The 18409-nt window shown below is 49.7% G+C and overlaps 1 protein-coding gene across 8 annotated transcripts in view; it reads right to left on the bottom strand.

Annotated features, from left to right (window-relative positions):
* ASAP2 (ArfGAP with SH3 domain, ankyrin repeat and PH domain 2) overlaps positions 1-18409 on the bottom strand; it is a 161237-nt gene that overhangs the window by 24968 nt on the left and 117860 nt on the right. For all 8 annotated transcript variants that reach the window (XM_057558091.1, XM_057558090.1, XM_057558088.1 and 5 more), the window contains 4 exons: positions 16339-16426; positions 10395-10443; positions 10151-10317; positions 7876-8009 (listed from right to left, as the gene is read on the bottom strand). In XM_057558091.1, coding sequence (XP_057414074.1) covers positions 7876-8009; positions 10151-10317; positions 10395-10443; positions 16339-16426 — 438 coding nt within the window. The remainder of the gene's footprint in view (positions 1-7875; positions 8010-10150; positions 10318-10394; positions 10444-16338; positions 16427-18409) is intronic.

Consider the following 18409-nt stretch of genomic DNA (forward strand, 5'->3'; position numbering starts at 1 on the left):
TTAATACCTTCCACTGCTACACACGACTCACACAGCTGATGATTTATTTAATGGTCACTAAGAAACAGAGCAATAAAGTGGTTTGCCTTTAATGAAGCTGGACAAAACCCAAACCCCAAAGGTACCCATAAAACTAGAGATAAGAAACAGCATGTCTCTTACAGAGGAGTGTTCTCATAAAACGTCCCCTAGATAGAATGCCTCCACGGACAGGGAGAAGCAGTAACTCGACCCAGCTCCAGTTTCTATCCTTTCCCCCAACCCCCCAAAAAAGAACCTGTGCTCCAGCTGAAACAGATCTGACAGCCTTTACTTACACCAGCAAGGGGGTGGCTCGTACAGCAGGGAGGGCGCTGGGCCAGGAAGCCAAGATTCGGGTTCAAATTGCGGTCCTATTTCCTGGCTTTGTGACCACAGGCAAGGCAGTTTACCCGAGCTTCAAGTTTTTAATAATAAAATGGAGATACCTACCTACCTACCTTGCCAGGTTGTAATAATGATAAAATGGGATAATTTCTGTAACAGCATTCAATAAACTAGAGCACTGAAAGTGTATCTGTTCCAGTGTAAGGTCCTTACTTGCCGATCAACCTTCTGACTTGTCAGAAATGAGCAGGTTTTCACCAGTGCTCACTGATATAGGCACTGTGTTGCATGCAGCAGGTACGAGATAAACGCCAGGCCGCCCTGGCACGCTCCTGAACGGATGTGCGGATCTGGAGTGACTAGGATCCTTAAGAGCACGGATTTCATCCCACCCCCAGCACCCAGCTCAGCACCTGACCGAGATCGGACTCTTCAATCTCTAAGGAAACAAAGAAACCGAAAGGAAGCACCGGGCCCAGTGCTTTGGAGAGAACAGACATTTTCATTTCCACGTTGAAAACGATGCCGTGGGAGCAGCGACACTTCTGGTGCTTCGCCCTCGGTGAGTCATGTGGACACAGGCCGAGGGGGACTCTCTGCGAGGAAAGGCTGAGCCCCAGTGGCCTCTTCTCGCTCCAGGGGGGCCGGCTGGAGCAACAGCCAAAGGGACCTGGCTCAGGTAGGGCCGAACTTCCTGGTGGCAAGTAAGAGGGGATCTTGAGGAAGGCCGAAGGACAAGGGAAACACGCAGTCAGCCTGATAATCGGGTGGGGAGCCTTCCTAATTCGTCCCTGTCCTTGACGAGTGAACAGAGCTTCTGGATGCCCCGAGCCCTGGGCTCTCAGCAGCCCTGCCTTGGTCCTCGGTCCTCAGCCCTGGCCCCGGGGCCCCAAGGAGACGTCAGGTGGCAAAGCCGCAGGCTGCCTCACTGCACTTTCCTGGAGACGGGGCTGCCCGTCAGGGTGGTGCGGAGCAGGGGGCCCGGCGTACCACGGAGCCAATGCCCCGACGATTTCGGGGGCGCCTGATCCAGGCTGAACCTCGGCGTCGGGGCCCCGGTTTAGAGCCAGGCCCACGCTAAGGCCCCACCGTTCAGTGCAACGTGGACACCATCCCGCACCCAAACCGAGTTATCTGCAGGGCAGTGACAGGACAAGCCACAGCACCCGCCCCTGGGAGCCTCCCGGTCTGCAAGCAGATGGCAGGGGGCGCGAGGAGGAGGATTCCCCGGAATCCGAAAGCTGCTCCCCTTCTGCTTGGGCTTGGCTGGCTTACTAGGGGACAGCTGGTCCGGGGAGCCACCACGGCCGAGCGTCACACTCGTCCAACGCGGAGAAATATGCCGCCTCACAGCTTCACCAGGCTCCAGCGAATAGTTCAGCCTGCAGAGAACCCTCTGGAACCATCAACAAAAGCAAAGCACTTGCAGATGGAGGCTGCAGGGTCATGTCAAGAAAATGTGTGGTCCAGCAGGCCGCGCGGGCAGGAGCCTAGGCAGCAGGAGGGCTGGTTAAACAGCCCGGACACACACGCCCTCCACTCCCAGAGCCCCATCCCCGGCTCGTGGGGCCGCACCGAGGCTGACGTGGGGCCCTGGGGTGTTCAGGTGCCACGTCCTCAGGGAAGCGAGCCCCAGGACACACACGGAGCCCTCGGGCAGGCTGGGTTCCGGGCGTGGCACACGGGCCTGCTCCAAGGGGCTCGGTCCAACGAGACAGAGGTGAACGGAAAAGAAAAAGAAGGGCCCCGTGATGCGGGCTGGACTGAGTGCTGTGGAGACGGCAAGGGGCCGGCAGCAGAGCAGGGACCTGGTCTAGACACCCGCTCTCCCACACCCCGAATCTGCACGAAACCCTGTGTGCGTCTCCCTCACTGCACAAGGCACCCTGAGGATGGGGACCGGGAGTCACACATTCCTGGAGACCTGCAGCACCAACCCTTGAGGGGCCCCCTGAGCCAGAAAGAGGCCATAGGTTTTCTCTAGAAATTGTCTCCAGAGTTTGGGGTGAGGATGGGGAACCTCCTGCGCCCTGTTTTTCATGTTTCCAGGTGGAGGGTCACCAGTTCCTGTGACGTTCTGTCTTCCTCTGTTTTTAGGCACCCGGAGGAAAGAAGCGGACAGTGAGAGAAACGACTTCCCTGCCCAAGGGGCTCAGAAGAACGGGCACCCACAGGAGGCAGCATCGGTGGGTGTGCCGCTCTGCCCGCGCCTGGGCCCCGAGACCGCGTCTGGGCTCGGCTGCCACCACACGTGTGAACCAGGTCAGCCGATTCTGCTGTTTTCAACCATAAATCAGACCTTTGCTCTCTCAAGCGGTCCCAAATTCATGTAGGGAGATGGGGTGTTAGCTACTGGGCCCCCTCAGGTCCCAGGAGGCTGGAAGGCTTGGCGCGCACGGCACACCTTTAATATACAGGTGGATAAAAAGGCCCGGGGCAGTGAAGGAACCTGACCCTGGCAGGCGAGCTAAGAGACAGCAGTGAGCTCTAAACTGCCGCCTCCAAAGAACGGAGCACGAAAATACCCTGTGGTGCCCGAAATACCCTGTGGTGCGCGAAAAGAGTTGTGCATCGCGCTTCACCTGCGCCTCTAGAAATTCTGCTTTTGGTATATTTGACAAAGTATATAATACACTCCTTAGTAAGTAGTACAAGTATAACTATACATCACATACATGTATATGTTTTGGTGCTCAATTTTTTCTGATAGGGTTTGTGGCTAAAAAAAGTTCAGAGTTGTGATTTAAGAAAAGAGAATAGAACACAGGCTCTGGCCTCCTTTTTAAAATGGGGTTCTTGTTTAGGTTAGATAAGACAAAGGACCTGGGACAATACCTAAGCATAACAGTCACTCAATAAATGGTAGCTGGTTCTACATTTCTGGCTGCTCTTCGCAGCCTGAGTGGCTTCATTTCGGACCCAGGTGAAACCACAGTATGATCTGTGAGGAAGCTCTTGGTTTCTGAGGGCTTTCCTCTCCACTCCCTCTCTCAGATCCAGCTGTTGGCTGGTCTGCTTTATATTTAACAGCTTGTTAACAACTTCATGAGGAGTCAGGAGAAAGTCATAAAATAGGCCCGAGTCAGTAATATGTGCTCCTGGGGGTTTCTGACCCTGTTCTTTGATGGAAGAAGGTTTTTAAATTACTGACTCAAATTCAATTCCATAATACTGAAATTTCCTTTACTAATTTCACTTACGATGTGAAACTGACCATATGATACTAGGACCCTCGTACCAACAATACTGTTTTATGTAGGACCTGAAAATCAGAACTGAAATCGTCATCTTCTATGTTAAGGAGGAACTTTATCTTTTTAAAATTTATGCTTATCAGGAGGTTTTCTGAAAGCAGATTTGCTTTAAAATCTAAGGATCTTAGGCTGGTGCACGCTAGAGTAGTTAAAATGGTACAGCTTCCCTGAACTCTAATCAAATTAATACTTCAATTACCCCCCAGTTTCTTTCCACTGAGTAACAAGTGATTCTAGAAGCAGGAGGCAAAGGGAAGGAAAGATGACTGCTGACCAGCCACCTTCACGGATGCTGCTGAAACCCACTCGGTTGACATGGGAATCAAGCATGGCTTGAAACAAAAACAAATGATGAAGGAAATGGTGAAACCGCCACGACATACCATCAGGGGAAACTGTTTACAAACCCCAGGACAGAAAATACTTTATGGAATTAAGCAAAAGACTTCTGTCATGAGGACCACGGTGAGACCATATGGGGGGACAGAAGCTGCACTTTACGGGGTGAGCATCTGTCTATTTAGAACACAGTGCCAGCCAGGAAATGAAAATCCCTGCTCGTGTTATCTGCTGTCTCCATCAGGCCGTGCAAAAACCCCTCTCCTGTCACAGCACATCCGTGTGTGTGGCTCTGTGACTCTGCTCTGGAAAGCAGCCCTGTCCGGGCTGCAGCCTCGGACGCACCAGCAAGATATCTTCCGGTTCACCCTCTTGTCTCTTTAACAGGGTACAAGGGGTCTAATTAACATGTGCTGCCCAAGAAAACGTATTCTGATGAACACACCAGCCCAAGACCCCGACACCACTGCTCTGTGAACCTGAAAGGTTCACAAACGGAGCAGTCAACCCGGGTGGAGTCTGCCTGCGGATTCACACATTAGGACACGCAGATGATTTTTCTGGAAGGATTTTGTTCAAATCATCTTGGAGGAGAAGGTAGCAACGATAATAATGATAGCTAATACTTTATAGTTCTCACTATGTGCTGGATGTAATTCTGAACACACACAACAGCGTGTGTGTCAAGCCTTCTGGAGGTCTTTTGTTCAGGCACCTGACTGTCTAAGCAAAATAAAAGAACCAGGTGCTCTAAAAAGGCTTGAAATTCTCATGCTTTACAAATGGCACTAACACCTGACACACACCCTCCACCTATTGCTTGACAAAGGGCTGAGGAATAAGGGTCTGGAGGTGGTGTCATGCCCACAGTAACGGGGTTGGGGTGAGAGGGGGGAGACGTCCGCCTCCTGGGAGTGGCCAGACAGGCGAGTTCAGGGGCACAGAGAGGGTGGGAATAAACCCCACGTGATTCAGGCCTCTGCCCTTTGTTTTTCTGATAACCACTCAGGAAAAGAGGCTTAGACAAGGGAGAGTTTAAAGCTATGGCAGAGATTAGACATCAGAAATATCTGCAGATCTTAGTTAAGCAGCCTCTTCCTGATTTCTCCATAATGGCTGAGAGTTGGTCAAACTTCGAACGCCTAGGAGAATATACAGACAGAGATACAGACGGAGGCTCCAGGAGAAGAAACAAAGATCTGAGCCTGGGATCAGAAGCCAGCTCATCTTTTCATCGAAATGGAAACATTCTCCTTCCAGCCGTCTCTGGTGTTTCTCTCTGCAGTAGGCAGTAGTCTCAGGCAGATCGTCAGTTAAGTTTCTGAGACACATTTAAGCAGGTGTAACAGATGTGTCAGGATCAGGCTCCTACCAGCTTACACAAGCCAGCTGTTAAACTGCCATTATTAAAAATTACATTATATAAACTCATGATCAAATAAACTATACTAGGGAAGCCCCTGGCGGTCCAGTGGTTAGGACTCCCTGCTTCCACTGCCGGGGCCCAGGGGTCGATCCCTGATCGGGGAACTGAGATCCCACAAGCTGCGTGGTGCAGCCTCAAAAAAAACCAAACAGAAAGACTAAACTAAAAACAAAGTAGTACTCAAAACTCGTCACTTCCTAACTATTTTACTCTGCTGTTTTTGAAGTTGTATTTGTGCGGCAAACTTCCTACGTAACGTGTGCGGTGTTTCCCACCGCACATTCAGTTATCCACACTGTGGCCTGCAAATGGCCACGGTGGGAGCATTTACATCACGTGACCGGGACTACAAAGCCGGGCTTTTTTCCCTCCCAGAGAGCTGGCGGTTAGACATTTGGAATGAGGAGGGACGGTAGTGACGTTTAAATGCTCTCCACAGGGAGAGTCCTCAAGGCTTAAGCGTGTGAGCTCTGGAATCAGATTAAAGAGGCCTCCACCCCAGATTTGGTGCTTTGATAGCTACATAACCTTGGGCTTGTTAAAACATTCTAAGCCTCAGTTCCTCTTTTGTAAAATGGGGATAATACACCAGGGCCACAGGGCTGGAGTGAAGGGCAAAATGAGCTAAGACACACAAAGCGCTCCGCGAAGTGCCTCGTACAAAATCAACAATTATTACTTCAGCATAAATCACTGAACACTTCCAACTGTTTTAAAAAAAACCACCAGGGGGGCTTCCCTGGTGGTGCAGTGGTTGAGAATATGCCTGCCAATGCAGGGGACACGGGTTCGTGCCCTGGTCTGGGAAGATCCCACATGTCGTGGAGCAACTAGGCCCGTGAGCCACAATTACTGAGCCTGCGCACCTGGAGCCTGTGCTCCGCAACAAGAGAGGCCACGATAGTGAGAGGCCCGCGCACCGCGATGAAGAGTGGCCCCCGCTTGCCGCAACTAGAGAAAGCCCTCGCACAGAAACGAAGACCCAACACAGCCAAAAAATAAAATAAATAAATAAATAAATAAAATTATAAAAAAAAACCCCACCAGGGCAGTACAGCAACTGCGGTAGTTTACCAGTGCTCACTGAGAAGTAATTTATGTTCCTCTGAAAATATACTGTGAGAATTTCAAATCTATGCCATCACCAGTTACCCAGCATACCGCCTGCACACACACAGCTCTGTGATGGAGGCTGTACGCGTTATGACATTAACTGTAGTGTGTAACCAAGAATACACTGCTGGGTCCCGCCAAGGCTAGCTTAGCTGTAACCCTGAAGTAATCCGTGATACTACTGAAACTGGGCTACCAGAATCCACTCTAGCTTCTCCCAGCTTTGCCTCTCAAGAGCGTAAACGAACCCCTTGGAGAGACAGCAAGGATCTGACAAGATAGTTCTAAATGCATCACAAGTTCAGACACGTTGGATCCAGAATAGTCATGGGTACGACTCACGGCCTCCTGAGAGGTCTACTGACCACAGTAACTGGTTTTCTGCCAAGACTCTTGCTCTCGACACTAAAATCCACGGCAATCAACGTCCCCTAAACAGTCACCGTCCAATGCCCAGCCACCTCAGGAAACAATTTCAAATACTGCCTTCTCATCAGCAGTTATAGACTTTGGAAACAGTCCGAAGAGCTCATGTTTTAGGTGCCCCGAAGCACCGCCCATGTGTGATACGCTTGTTCCTCGGTGGAGCCAGAGTCTCAAGCTCTGAAAGTCACTTTACAGGAAATGCTTCAACCCCCTAGTACACTGCATGGCTTATGTGTTATCACCCAACCAACAATGAAACTTTTCTCTTTTTTTTTAGAAACAAAGGCAGTAGAAGCAAATACCAGTATCTCTCCCAAAAGGCAACAATAAGGGACAGAGGACAAGTCCACCGGAGGCTTGAGCCAGGTAATGACTGCACCGCAGACTCGGCAGACGACTCAGGAAGAATGAGTCCTTTACTGTCTCTGGGCTCTGCACCTGCTTAATGACTGGGGTGAACTGGACTCTGCCACCATCCTGTTCCAGAATCTCACACCAGTCTCAACGCTCCTTTCTAAGTTCAATTCATTGTATTCATTTAAGGATAAACCTTTGTGGGACTTCCCTGGTGGTCCAGTGGGTAAGACTCCGCTCTCCCAATGCAGGGGGCCCGGGTCCGATCCCTAGTCAGGGAACTAGATCCTGCATGCATGCCGCAACTAAGAGTCTGCATGCTGCAACTAAAGATGTCACATGCCACAATTAAGACCCGGCACAGCCAAAAAAAAAAAAAAAAAAAAAGAATAAAGCTTTGCAACCCTCAGCTATAATACTAGTAGCCGAGGAGGAAGAATTACCAATGAGTTTCTAATTGCCCAAATCCACTAGGTAATATCAACAGCTACCAGCCCAGTGGAATTTTAAGAAACAGAAACAGATTCGAGAGCCAAAATGAAAACCTAGCTTTCAGATCATTTGTTTTCACTCCAAAATCAAGGATTTGAAACGTACCAGCAGCTCAGATGTTCCTAACACATCTAGCGTCAGGGACTGCATCCTGGAGTAGTGAACCCCCAGCTCTCGGTGGATCCCAGAACACTCAATGCAGGTCAGAATGCCCAGGTTGGTGGAGAGCCATGTAGGATCTGCCAAAGAGAATGGGGAAAATCGCAGCTTGTAAGGAGAGGGCAGGGGTCAGAACTTTTTTCTTGCATAGTTACTGAACATGGAGTTTTGTTGCATCATTAGCATTTTTTTTTTGGATCCTAGATGCAGCTGGAGCCCTCCGTTCATCATTAATTACCACCAATTTACACACAATACACACATGTGCACGTATCTATTCTCTGTCCTCTTCCTAGGGCTCCACCTCCCCATCCTTCCACTCATTTGTTAAGCACTCCCAAGGGGCAGGGCTGTGTGTACAAGACTAAATAGGACACGGCGCCCTCTAGTGGCCGAGGGTCCCTGGATACAGACCACCCCCATCACCAACCTGATGGTACCAGCAAAGGGGACAAAGTCTAGCACCACACGGGGGACTGTCTTAACACACGTCTATATGTCAAACATGCTAATAACCGGCAGAGAACACACACTATGTGCTGATGCCATGTTCTGTTCAGCACAGAGTTGAAGCAATTATAGTAGCAATAATAGCTCAAAGGGTGAGAGCTTCAGAAATTACAGGTGCTTTCCCTTAATTTCTCATTTAACACATACAAGAGCGCCTGGAGGCAAACAGGGCAGGTGTCTTCACCATCTTGCTCAGAGAGGTGAAGGGCCTTCCTTGCTTGAGGCTGCAGAGCCAGACTGCAGCCCTGCCTTCATCTGGGCTCAAACCCACACCTGCACCACATGTTTACTTGCTCAGCGAAGCCTCCTAGCCGTGTGCCAGAGTAGGCACTCAAGAAATGCTTGACGGATGAATGCTGAATTTACTGAAAACACGGAATTCAAAATAAAACATTCTTGAGCACATGATCACAGCCCAGAAGCACAATTCTCTTTAGAAATGCTTGTTGCCCTCAGAAACTCATAGGAGGCAAATATTGCAACCTTGGTCACTAGTTGATTGCAAAGTTATTTTTCAAATGTTCCAATTATAAACATTTTATCCGAGTTCGGAAATACTCCTGGGCACTGGTGTTTTCACTTCACTAGACCTATCCTACCGAATCGACTGTGTCATGCTTTTGGTGGGTATGAGTGTACATTTAGACGGCTTTATATCACTCAGACTGTCTTTCAGCATTTTAAAACAAAAATGTCATAGCTTTGATTCCTTATAAGAGTGTTTTAGAAGTCCAAGTACTACACTGTCCTCGTCTAAGAAAAAGCACAATTCGCTACCTTCACTCCCTGCAGCGTCTCCTGCCAAAGGTATGTTTTTAACGGTCCGAGACCCCATGAGGTAATTCCTCAAATTACCCCCAAATACAGCCTCCAGGGTAACAGGAACCCACGGCACCTCTCAACTGTCCACTCTATTTTCGAAGCGCCTTTTTAAAGATGGAAGTTGTCACAGAACGAGGGGAACGAAAAGGCACACGGCCACCCTAAGCAGGCCACAGCGTCTCTCATTCCACGAGGTTCAGGGAACGCTCCTCCACAGCTCCCCTAACACCGGCCCATCTGAGCTACAGGAATAAGCCAGCTCATTAAACGCTTAAAATACTGGTTGTTAAAATCTACCATAGTTTATGTCCATTGAACATGAAACCCCAGGAGGCCTTATCGAAACACAGAAATAAACACCTCATTTCACGCAATGTGGCAGCTGGCCGGGGCTCACAGACAATCGCCACTGGTCCCTTCATCTTCCAAAAGGGGAAACTGACATCGAACAAAGTAAGCGGCTCTTCCAGGGTCACAGACTACACAGCAGCTTAAAGTTACTGCAGAAGTTCTACAGAGCGGTACAAAGGGAGGATGGATTGAATCCCGGAAAAAGCCGCAGCCTGGAGCCAATACAATGACCGGATGACCCCGGTTCCACCCTCGCTGTGTGCTTCTGTTTTCATTTCTCAAAAAGCATTTAAACCGTTTCAGCTCTGTGGGGCCCTCTCCCCGCAGGCCTGCTCTGAGGGCCCGGAGGCAGGCATCTTCCCACCCTTTCCCCCACTTAGTCTGCGCACAGTTCAGTAAGCATCTGTGCGACAGCGTGAGCTCAGGCTGGGCTGCGCTGAGCTTGGCGTTTGAAATGAAAGGGAAAATCAGTGACTGGCTTCTGTGAATCGGAACAGGATTTAAACGTCCTAGAGCTGGGAGGGGGTGGCTGGGTCACCTGGCGCCCCGCAGTCGCAACACACGTCATTGCCTGTCATCCTCTGGACCTCGGAGATGATCTCCTTTGTCAGTTCTTGGACTATGTTATTTTCTCCCGTATTGTCATCTCCCTTAAATGCATTGTTTAGAGCTTCTTCTTTGCTGTTTTGCAGCACAGACATCCATCTAGAAAAATAACAGTGACGCTGTGTTAAATCCCGAGGACAACTGCCCTTCCAAGGTCCCACCCCCAAACAACTTACATTTGACATTCCTGTTCGTCCTCTGCTTGAAAGTGGTATGTCCTGTCATCTGCACGGCAAGAGGGGTTTCATCAATTGTGAGCCCGGACAGTAATCCATACACAATTCCAAAAGAAAGTGGTTTGTAATTAACCTCAGAAGAGTCTAAACTCTGCTAGAAGTCAATGATTTGTATACAACCCAGCACTCCTCCCTGCCCTTTACAAGCCCTCGCCTGGGAACTGTGGCTTTCTCATGCAAATTATCGAGCCAGCTCTGTTCCTCTATTCCAGTCTAAAGAGAAGCAACTTCCAAAAACCGAAGCTCTTCAATGAAAACCATCACTATCCTTTCAAAAGCTTTTTTTTTTTTTAACTTGCTACAGAGTTGGCCCCCAATTGTTATGGCCCTTTGAATAGTAAAAGCCTTATCTAAAGTGAGTATCTTACAAGATTTCTGGCTTTCTTAGCCCAAAGTGTATAGCCTCAGTCCAGTCGTGGGAAAGCATCAGAGAAACCCAAACTGAGGGACATATGACCAAAAAACTGACCAATAATTTTCAAAGTATCAAAGTAATGAAAGACAAGGAAAGATACAGAACTGATATAGACTGTAGGTGACTAGGGTGAAATAACAGCAGCAATGTGGAATCCTGGAGAGAATCCTGGAACAGAAAGAGGACACTAGTGGAAAAAAGGGTAAAATCTGAATAAGATTCTTAGTTAACAGTATCACACCAATGTAAATTTCCTGGTTTTGACAGTTGCAGATATGGCTGATATTATATAGTAAATAGTAATTGACAACCTGTACTATGCTGTCAGTATTAGGGGGCAGCTGGGTAAGGGATATACAGAAATTCTTTGCCTACAATCAGTCCAAAAACGAAGTAAAAAAGAAAATTAAATTTAAAAAACAAAAAAGAAAAAAAAAAATGGGAGGAGATCCAACTTCTGCAGATGGCAGAGCAGTGACAGGCAGGGACTGTCCTTGGGGTTCCCAGTAAACATCGTGCCCCTCAAATTGAGTGAACATTGTGGTCTTTACACTCCTGAAAGCACTTTAGTTCTTAGGTTAATTCTTGGTGAGCTGACTGGGAGGAGGCTGAGGCCCAGAGAGGTTAAGAGGCAGGAACAAGCGCACCCCGTGGCCGAGGGGTCAGGTTTTGACCCCGGCTCTGATCCTCTTCCTTCCTTTTTTCCTGACACGGAGGGGACACCCCGCACCCTCTATCCCCAGCCTGTTACTGAGGAAAGGAACAGGGTTTAAGAGAACTGTGCCAAGGGGCTTCCCTGGTGGTCCAGTGGTTAAGAATCTGCCTTCCAATGCAGGGGACGCGGGTTCCATCCCCGGTCCAGGAACTAAGATTCCCACATGCCTCGGGGCAACTAGGCCAGCGCGCAGCAACTACTGAGCCCATGCCCTCTGGAGCCTGTGAGCAACCAGAGTAGCCCACATGCCACAACGAAAGATCCCGCATGCCGCAACTAGGACCCGGCAGAGCCAAAAATAAAATAAATACTTAAAAAAAAAAAGAGACCCGCGTCTAGTTCAGAAAAATAAACTTAATCCTGTGATTCAAATGTTAGCGGTCGGGTGCTGGGAAGGGAGGCCGCTTTCCCTGCCCCCGCTCTATCTGGTGTGCGGAGCCTTACCTGCGGGAGGGCCGGAGCGGGCAGGTCCACATCCACTCTAAGTGGATCTCAGAGTCCTCGGGAAGCCATGACCATGACAGGTTACACCAGAGGACCGGGTCTGACATCAGGCCTAAAACCTTCCAAGTTTTCCCTGAGCCACTTCATGGTCAGACCAGGCACAGATGCCGCAGGAAAATCAAGGAGATGGGGGAACAACCCATTTCTGTGGCCAATTCTTCATTTTAACACGTGAATGGTGGAGAAGCAGGGGAAATTCTCTGTGAAAATTTCCAAATAAGAATTCCCTTGTATGGAACCCTCTTGCACTGTTGGTGGGAATGTAAACTGATACAGCCACTATGGAGAACAGTATGGAGGTTCCTTAAAAAACTAAAAATAGAACTACCATACGACCCAGCAACCCCACTACTGGGCATATACCCAGAGAAAACCATAATTCAAAAAGACACATGCACCCCAATGTTCATTGCAGCACTATTTACAACAGCCAGGTCACAGAAGCAACCTAAATGCCCGTCGACAGACGAATGGATAAAGAAGGTGTGGTACATATATACAATGCAATATTACTCAGCCATAAAAAGAAACGAATTAGGGTCATTTGTAGAGACGTGGATGGACGCAGAAACTGTCATACAGAGTGAAGTAAGTCAGAAAGAGAAAAACAAGTATCGTATATTAACGCATATATGTGGAATCTAGAAAAATGGTACAGATGAACCGGTTTGCAAGGCAGAAACAGAGACACAGATGTAGAGAACAAACCTATGGACACCAAGGGGGGAGAGTGGCGGGGGGTGGTGGTGGTGGGATGAACTGGGAGACTGGGATTGACATGTAGACACTGATGTGTATAAAATAGATAACTAATAAGAACCTGGGGGTTTCCCTGGTGGCGCAGTGGTTGAGAATCTGCCTGCCAATGCAGGGGACACGGGTTCGAGCCCTGGTCTGGGAAGATCCCACATGCCGCGGAGCGACTAGGCCCGTGAGCCACAACTACTGAGACTGCGCGTCTGGAGCCTGTGCTCCGCAACAAGAGAGGCCGCGATAGTGAGAGGCCCGCGCACCGCGATGAAGACTGGCCCCCGCTTGCCGCAACTAGAGAAAGCCCTCACACAGAAACGAAGACCCAACGCAGCCAAAAATAAATAAATTAAAAAAAAAAAAAAAGAACCTGCTGTATTAAAAAAAAAAAAAAAATTCCCTTGTATGGATACTCTTTCAAGATGCCTTTACACCAAGAACAGTTTCTAGCAGATTCAACTAGAGGGAGGAGAAAAGAGGAAGTTTCCAGAGCCCTGCTGTGAGGTACCCTGGGAAGGGCTGCTTCTCTGCCCCAGGCTCGGGCTCAGCGGGCCACGAACCCTCCACATGGACCTGGAGAGGCACCCTGTGGGTCCACCCCACTCAGGGGACTGACCTAGATCACGTGCACCTTCTCCTACACCTCCCACCCCAGCCTGGCATGACTGCATGATCTGAGGATAATGGCTCAGGACTTGAATTTGTAAACAGTGGGGTCAATCTGAGGGCAAGAGGACTGCACAAGCTCCAGAAGGGCTGGCCTTGCCACAGGGACGTCCTCCTTGAGAAGCCAGGCCCACCGACGGCTTGATCTGGGCGGGGAGTCCCTGTCTGGGGGAAAGATGGGTAAAGGAGGATTCTGCAGGGAAACAGCTGAAGCCAGCGGTCAGTCTGTTCCTCCCGGGCTCTCCGGGTGATTCCAAGCTGGCTTTGCAGGTTGAGGGACAGGAGGAAGGGGCGGCTCCTCGGGGCCTGGTAGACTCGCACCTGAAACAGCATCCTCGCTGCCCATCTACAGCTTGACTTTTATTTCTCCAGCCACCCAGATGTTTCACGAGCACAAAGGTGTCTCGGGGATACGCGTGTGTCCCAGCAGCCCGGTCAGCATGTACAGTCAGACCTGAAGCCAGGCCCCCACCTCTCAGGTCACGGTTTTCTCGCTCTGCAGTGTCTCCCTTGATGGTTCCTGGGGGGGTGGGGGGGTGGGGATCCTGACCAGTTTCGACGTTTCTCTGTAACGACCCAAACCCACGTAGCGCTGCAACAAAGCACTGCCACTACACCCCCCCCCAGGGCAGCATCACCTCTTGAAAACTAGCTGAGGATGACAAGTGTGTAAGACCGGGATCCATTCTACCCACTGGAAGACAGTGGCAAGAAGAGATGAGAGCATTTTTCAAAGACGACAGTGGACTCTGGCAAGTTCACCGCAGCGCCTAGGACTAGACTCGGTAAGCCCTTCCGGGTGCCGGAGGCTGGAAGCTCTTGACCGAAGGTATGTATCATGTCAGGCACCAGAGCAAAGACACTGATGGAATCTTGCAAATGTCAGGTGGCCAGAGCGCAAGCACAGAACCAGATGCCCGCAGTAACTCACGCCTGTAGCAGCAAGGCACGCTCACACCTACCGATCCTCCTCGGGGCCTGGCCAGCTGTTCAAATGTGTATGCTGGGAGGCTTCGGAGTCATCTACACGCCTGAAAGAAATGCTTCTGCACACGTGGTCTCTGATGGGGGCCCCATAGGGGTGCTGGAGCGACCGGGGCAAGCGAGGGCATGTGGGCCCCCCTCCCCGTGTGCATAACTCACACTCCGTGACTAACCGCCGATCAGCTACTGGAGGGGAATGCGCCACTTCTCATGAGTTACTGCTTCAGAAAATGAAAGGCTGCAGCCCTCCAAGTGTCCCCTAGACACTGGCTGACGTCAGGTACGACCCCCAAGCTGTCTCCCTTTAACTGTCACTTTTTATTGCCCTCCAGGGGCACATTTTAAACCACGGTCAATCCTCCACATTCCACACCATCCTAAGTGAGTGAAGGACCTGCGAGTGAGGAGGGTAAATGAATCTGCGGGCCTGACTACACTGAGCAGGGACACAGGATTGGAAGCTGGAGAGTCAATTTTCATTCTGCAAATCGGTCTAGAAGCTGAAGATCAGAACAAACAGCACCCAAACCACACACCGCACTGCTCAACGTGCTCCTGCAGCTCTGCACCGGGCGCATGAGAACAGGACACCGGCCCGGGCCGCCGGACCAGGTGCATTAGAACAGGACACCGGCCCGGGCCTCTGGACCAGGTGCATGAGAACAGGACACCAGCCCGGGCCGCTGGACCAGGTGCATTAGAACGGGACACCGGCCCGGGCCGCTGGACCAGGTGCATTAGAACAGGACACCGGCCCGGGCCTCTGGACCAGGTGCATGAGAACAGGACACCAGCCCGGGCCGCTGGACCAGGTGCATTAGAACGGGACACCGGCCCGGGCCTCTGGACCAGGTGCATGAGAACAGGACACCAGCCCGGGCCGCTGGACCAGGCGCATGAGAACAGGACATGAGCCCGGGCCTCCGTCTCCTCCCCGAGCACAGAGGAGCCGGTAATCATTTCCTCTAAGTTTGCTGTGAGCATTAAATTACATAGTAACTTCCTACCCTCGATAATACAACCCAACACACATCTTAAAAAGCAGCCACCTCATGCTCGGGATACTGAGGCAAATAAGACAGCACTCATCTTCCCAAAAGGCACGGTCTGGAGTTTTCCTCTATAAATATAACTCTTGTGCCCAAATCCCCAGTGACTGCCTTTTGAAAGGGGAGCTGGCCCTTTCCTTCCCCGAAACTGTAACTCTGCCACCGAAAACTGCGAAGACCAAAAGGCCATCATATTTCTTTAAGATATCGCTTGCCCTTTCCCTCTTCCTTAGGCGATGCTGAGAGGCCACTTGCCACAATGGATGGTTCTGTGGCGGTTCTTCTGGGTCTGCCACAAAGACGAGCAGCACAGGAGCAGAAACACTAATTCTGGGGTGGGAAGACAAGCAGATTTCAACCTGAAAGTTTCAAGAGCTATGCCGGGGACCTCATCACATCAGCGGTGCAGCAGTTCGAACAGCGCCCAAGTTAGGGGAGCTCTGATGACAGAACTGCCCTTTTTTATAGTGAAGTGAAGGGATTTTTAGGCTTGAGGGCTGATCTAGTATAATCTCCTTGTTTACGAATAGGAAACCCGAGTCTTGGGAAGCTGAGAGGACGTGCCCAGGTTTACAGATCCCGCGAGTGGAGCAAGGCCGTCCACAGATTCAAGCCCTGAACCGAGACCGGCAAGCAGACCATCACCAGCGGAAATAAAAACCACGCAGTCACCTGAGATGAAGGGCTTTCTCTTTGAAAACCAATTCTTTAAATTAATGCACTGTCTGAAATGGGGTTGATGCCCTAGACGAAAGTGTAAAATAATTTCTCTGCAGCACAGCGTCTGAGAAATAAACTTACGTGAAATTAGGTCAAAACACTTCTTCTCCTCAGGGTTGGTTTTCACTTGGCAGGTTAATAGGTTAAGCTTCGCAGGAGGCCGGTTTGCCTGTTGAAAGACAAAAAACAGAGATGGGTGGAAGGGAATGGGAAACCACAGTATCATTCCTCATTAAAATATAGCAAGAACAGGTTCTCACTGGCTTGCACAGACAGCTATCAGAAGGCAGGCTTTTACGTGGAAGGCATGACAGAGGCACATGACAGGGTGTCCCTGGACCTCAGCTCCCAGGGGGCAGCTGCCCCTCCCTGCAAGGGACACTGGGGGCCCACACACCCCCCCAGACAGGGGTACAAGTGATGCCAGCCCAGCTCTGAGGTCAAGGGCAGTGGGCTCCCCGAGATCAAAATGCTCCCCGGCTAAAGCTCAGAGACAGCTGGGAACATGGGCATCCAGATCAATTTCTGGTGATCTTAAAAGTGTTTTCCTGAGTATAGACACTCACTTGCAGGGAAAGTAACCTCACAGCACAAAAGTGACAGAGAAATTATAAATATAAATATATATATATATATAATGACAGATGACAGATTCATAATCCTTAATGCCAGCCATCTGTCGCTTAAATTTCAACAAAACCCACCTCGTTCACATACGTGTCCACCCACCTTCCGCCCTCCACACACAATGGTAACAAGAGATTACAATACATTTTTGTCAGAGATGCGTCAAAAATGACTATTTCATTACCATTTCAGAAACTATCATAACTAGTCCAAAAAAGCAAAGGGCAGAAGATAAGATAATTTCAGAAAAAAAAAGAATTCTGAATGGCGAAACGCCTCTCAGAAATCTTGGAGAAATATTCAAATATGAAAGGCTTATCTTACCCACCCACCAAGCTGCTAAAGGAAAGACCAGATAAAATGTCTTAGAGTTCAGTTGTTCTTGTTTACCCCTTCCCGTGGCCACCAGCCATGTCAAGAAATTGTAAAAGCTTGGATTTGGGATTAATCGAGATAACACACTCACATGCGTCTACATCTGGGCGGACCTGCATTTATAGACCCCTCTCCACTGAGCTCAGAGTCAGGGGTGAGGCAGCGTGGCCTCTGTTACAACAGGACTGACCCTTGCAGCGTGAACAGCTGGGTTTGAGGACAGCAATCTGGGACAAGCAGAAGCTGGACAGACAGGGTTGGACCAGACTCTCCTGGTTCACGGCTGTGCTGACATCTCTTACGTGGAAATCACTGCACGTTCTGCAGTCTGCCGATGCCTGACAGACGCCCTTGGGTCATCAGAAATCAGTATTCAAAGACACCAAGCTCTGCCTGATCTTGCAAACCTGGACAATTCCAAGTAGAAGTACCATCAATCCTATTTTTGATCTTTATTAATAGAATGAACTGGCTCGTCCAGGAACCAGTACACCAGATGATATGTTTCTACAGTAGGAGACCACGGCACGAATGCAACCAAGCACTCTACCAAGGTGTTCAGCCCATAAAAAAGTATGTGCCTATTCCATTACCTCATATGGTCACACAACTACACAGGTGCATTTAGGTGATGTTCCTGGACTACTTCCAAATGCTGGTGTCCACTGAGGCTTAGAAGCAGGAGCAGTAAAGGGGGTGATGCGCTTTGGTAAATACAGAAAACTTCCATGGACAAGAAGATGATTTTGAATAATAATAGCTACCTTCACTCAGTTGCTGCTGCTGCTATTGTTATTATCCTATTCTGTGCTTACCTGAGGCAGGTGCTGTTGTAAGCATTTTTAATGAATTAACTCATTTAATTTTCCCAGCTGCGCTCTGAGGCAGGAACTACTCCACATTTATAGATGAAGATACTGTCCCCGACAGACTAAATAATTTGATGCAGCTTATACAGCTTGGGAGCAGTAATGCCAACGTTCAAACAAGGCAGCACGGCCCCAGAGCCCAAGCCCTTCACGGCCACTCTCTCCTGCCCTTGCCATGGCTTCCTGGGAAGCAGAGCCACTTCCCAGGATTACCTCTAAGTATCTCAAGTGCTGCAAAGAACCACACTGGAGTGAGTACTCCCCCTGCCCCCTCAACCTGC

The sequence above is a fragment of the Balaenoptera acutorostrata genome, chromosome 12 (genome assembly GCF_949987535.1).
Source record: "Balaenoptera acutorostrata chromosome 12, mBalAcu1.1, whole genome shotgun sequence".
In the NCBI taxonomy this organism is placed as follows: domain Eukaryota; kingdom Metazoa; phylum Chordata; class Mammalia; order Artiodactyla; family Balaenopteridae; genus Balaenoptera; species Balaenoptera acutorostrata.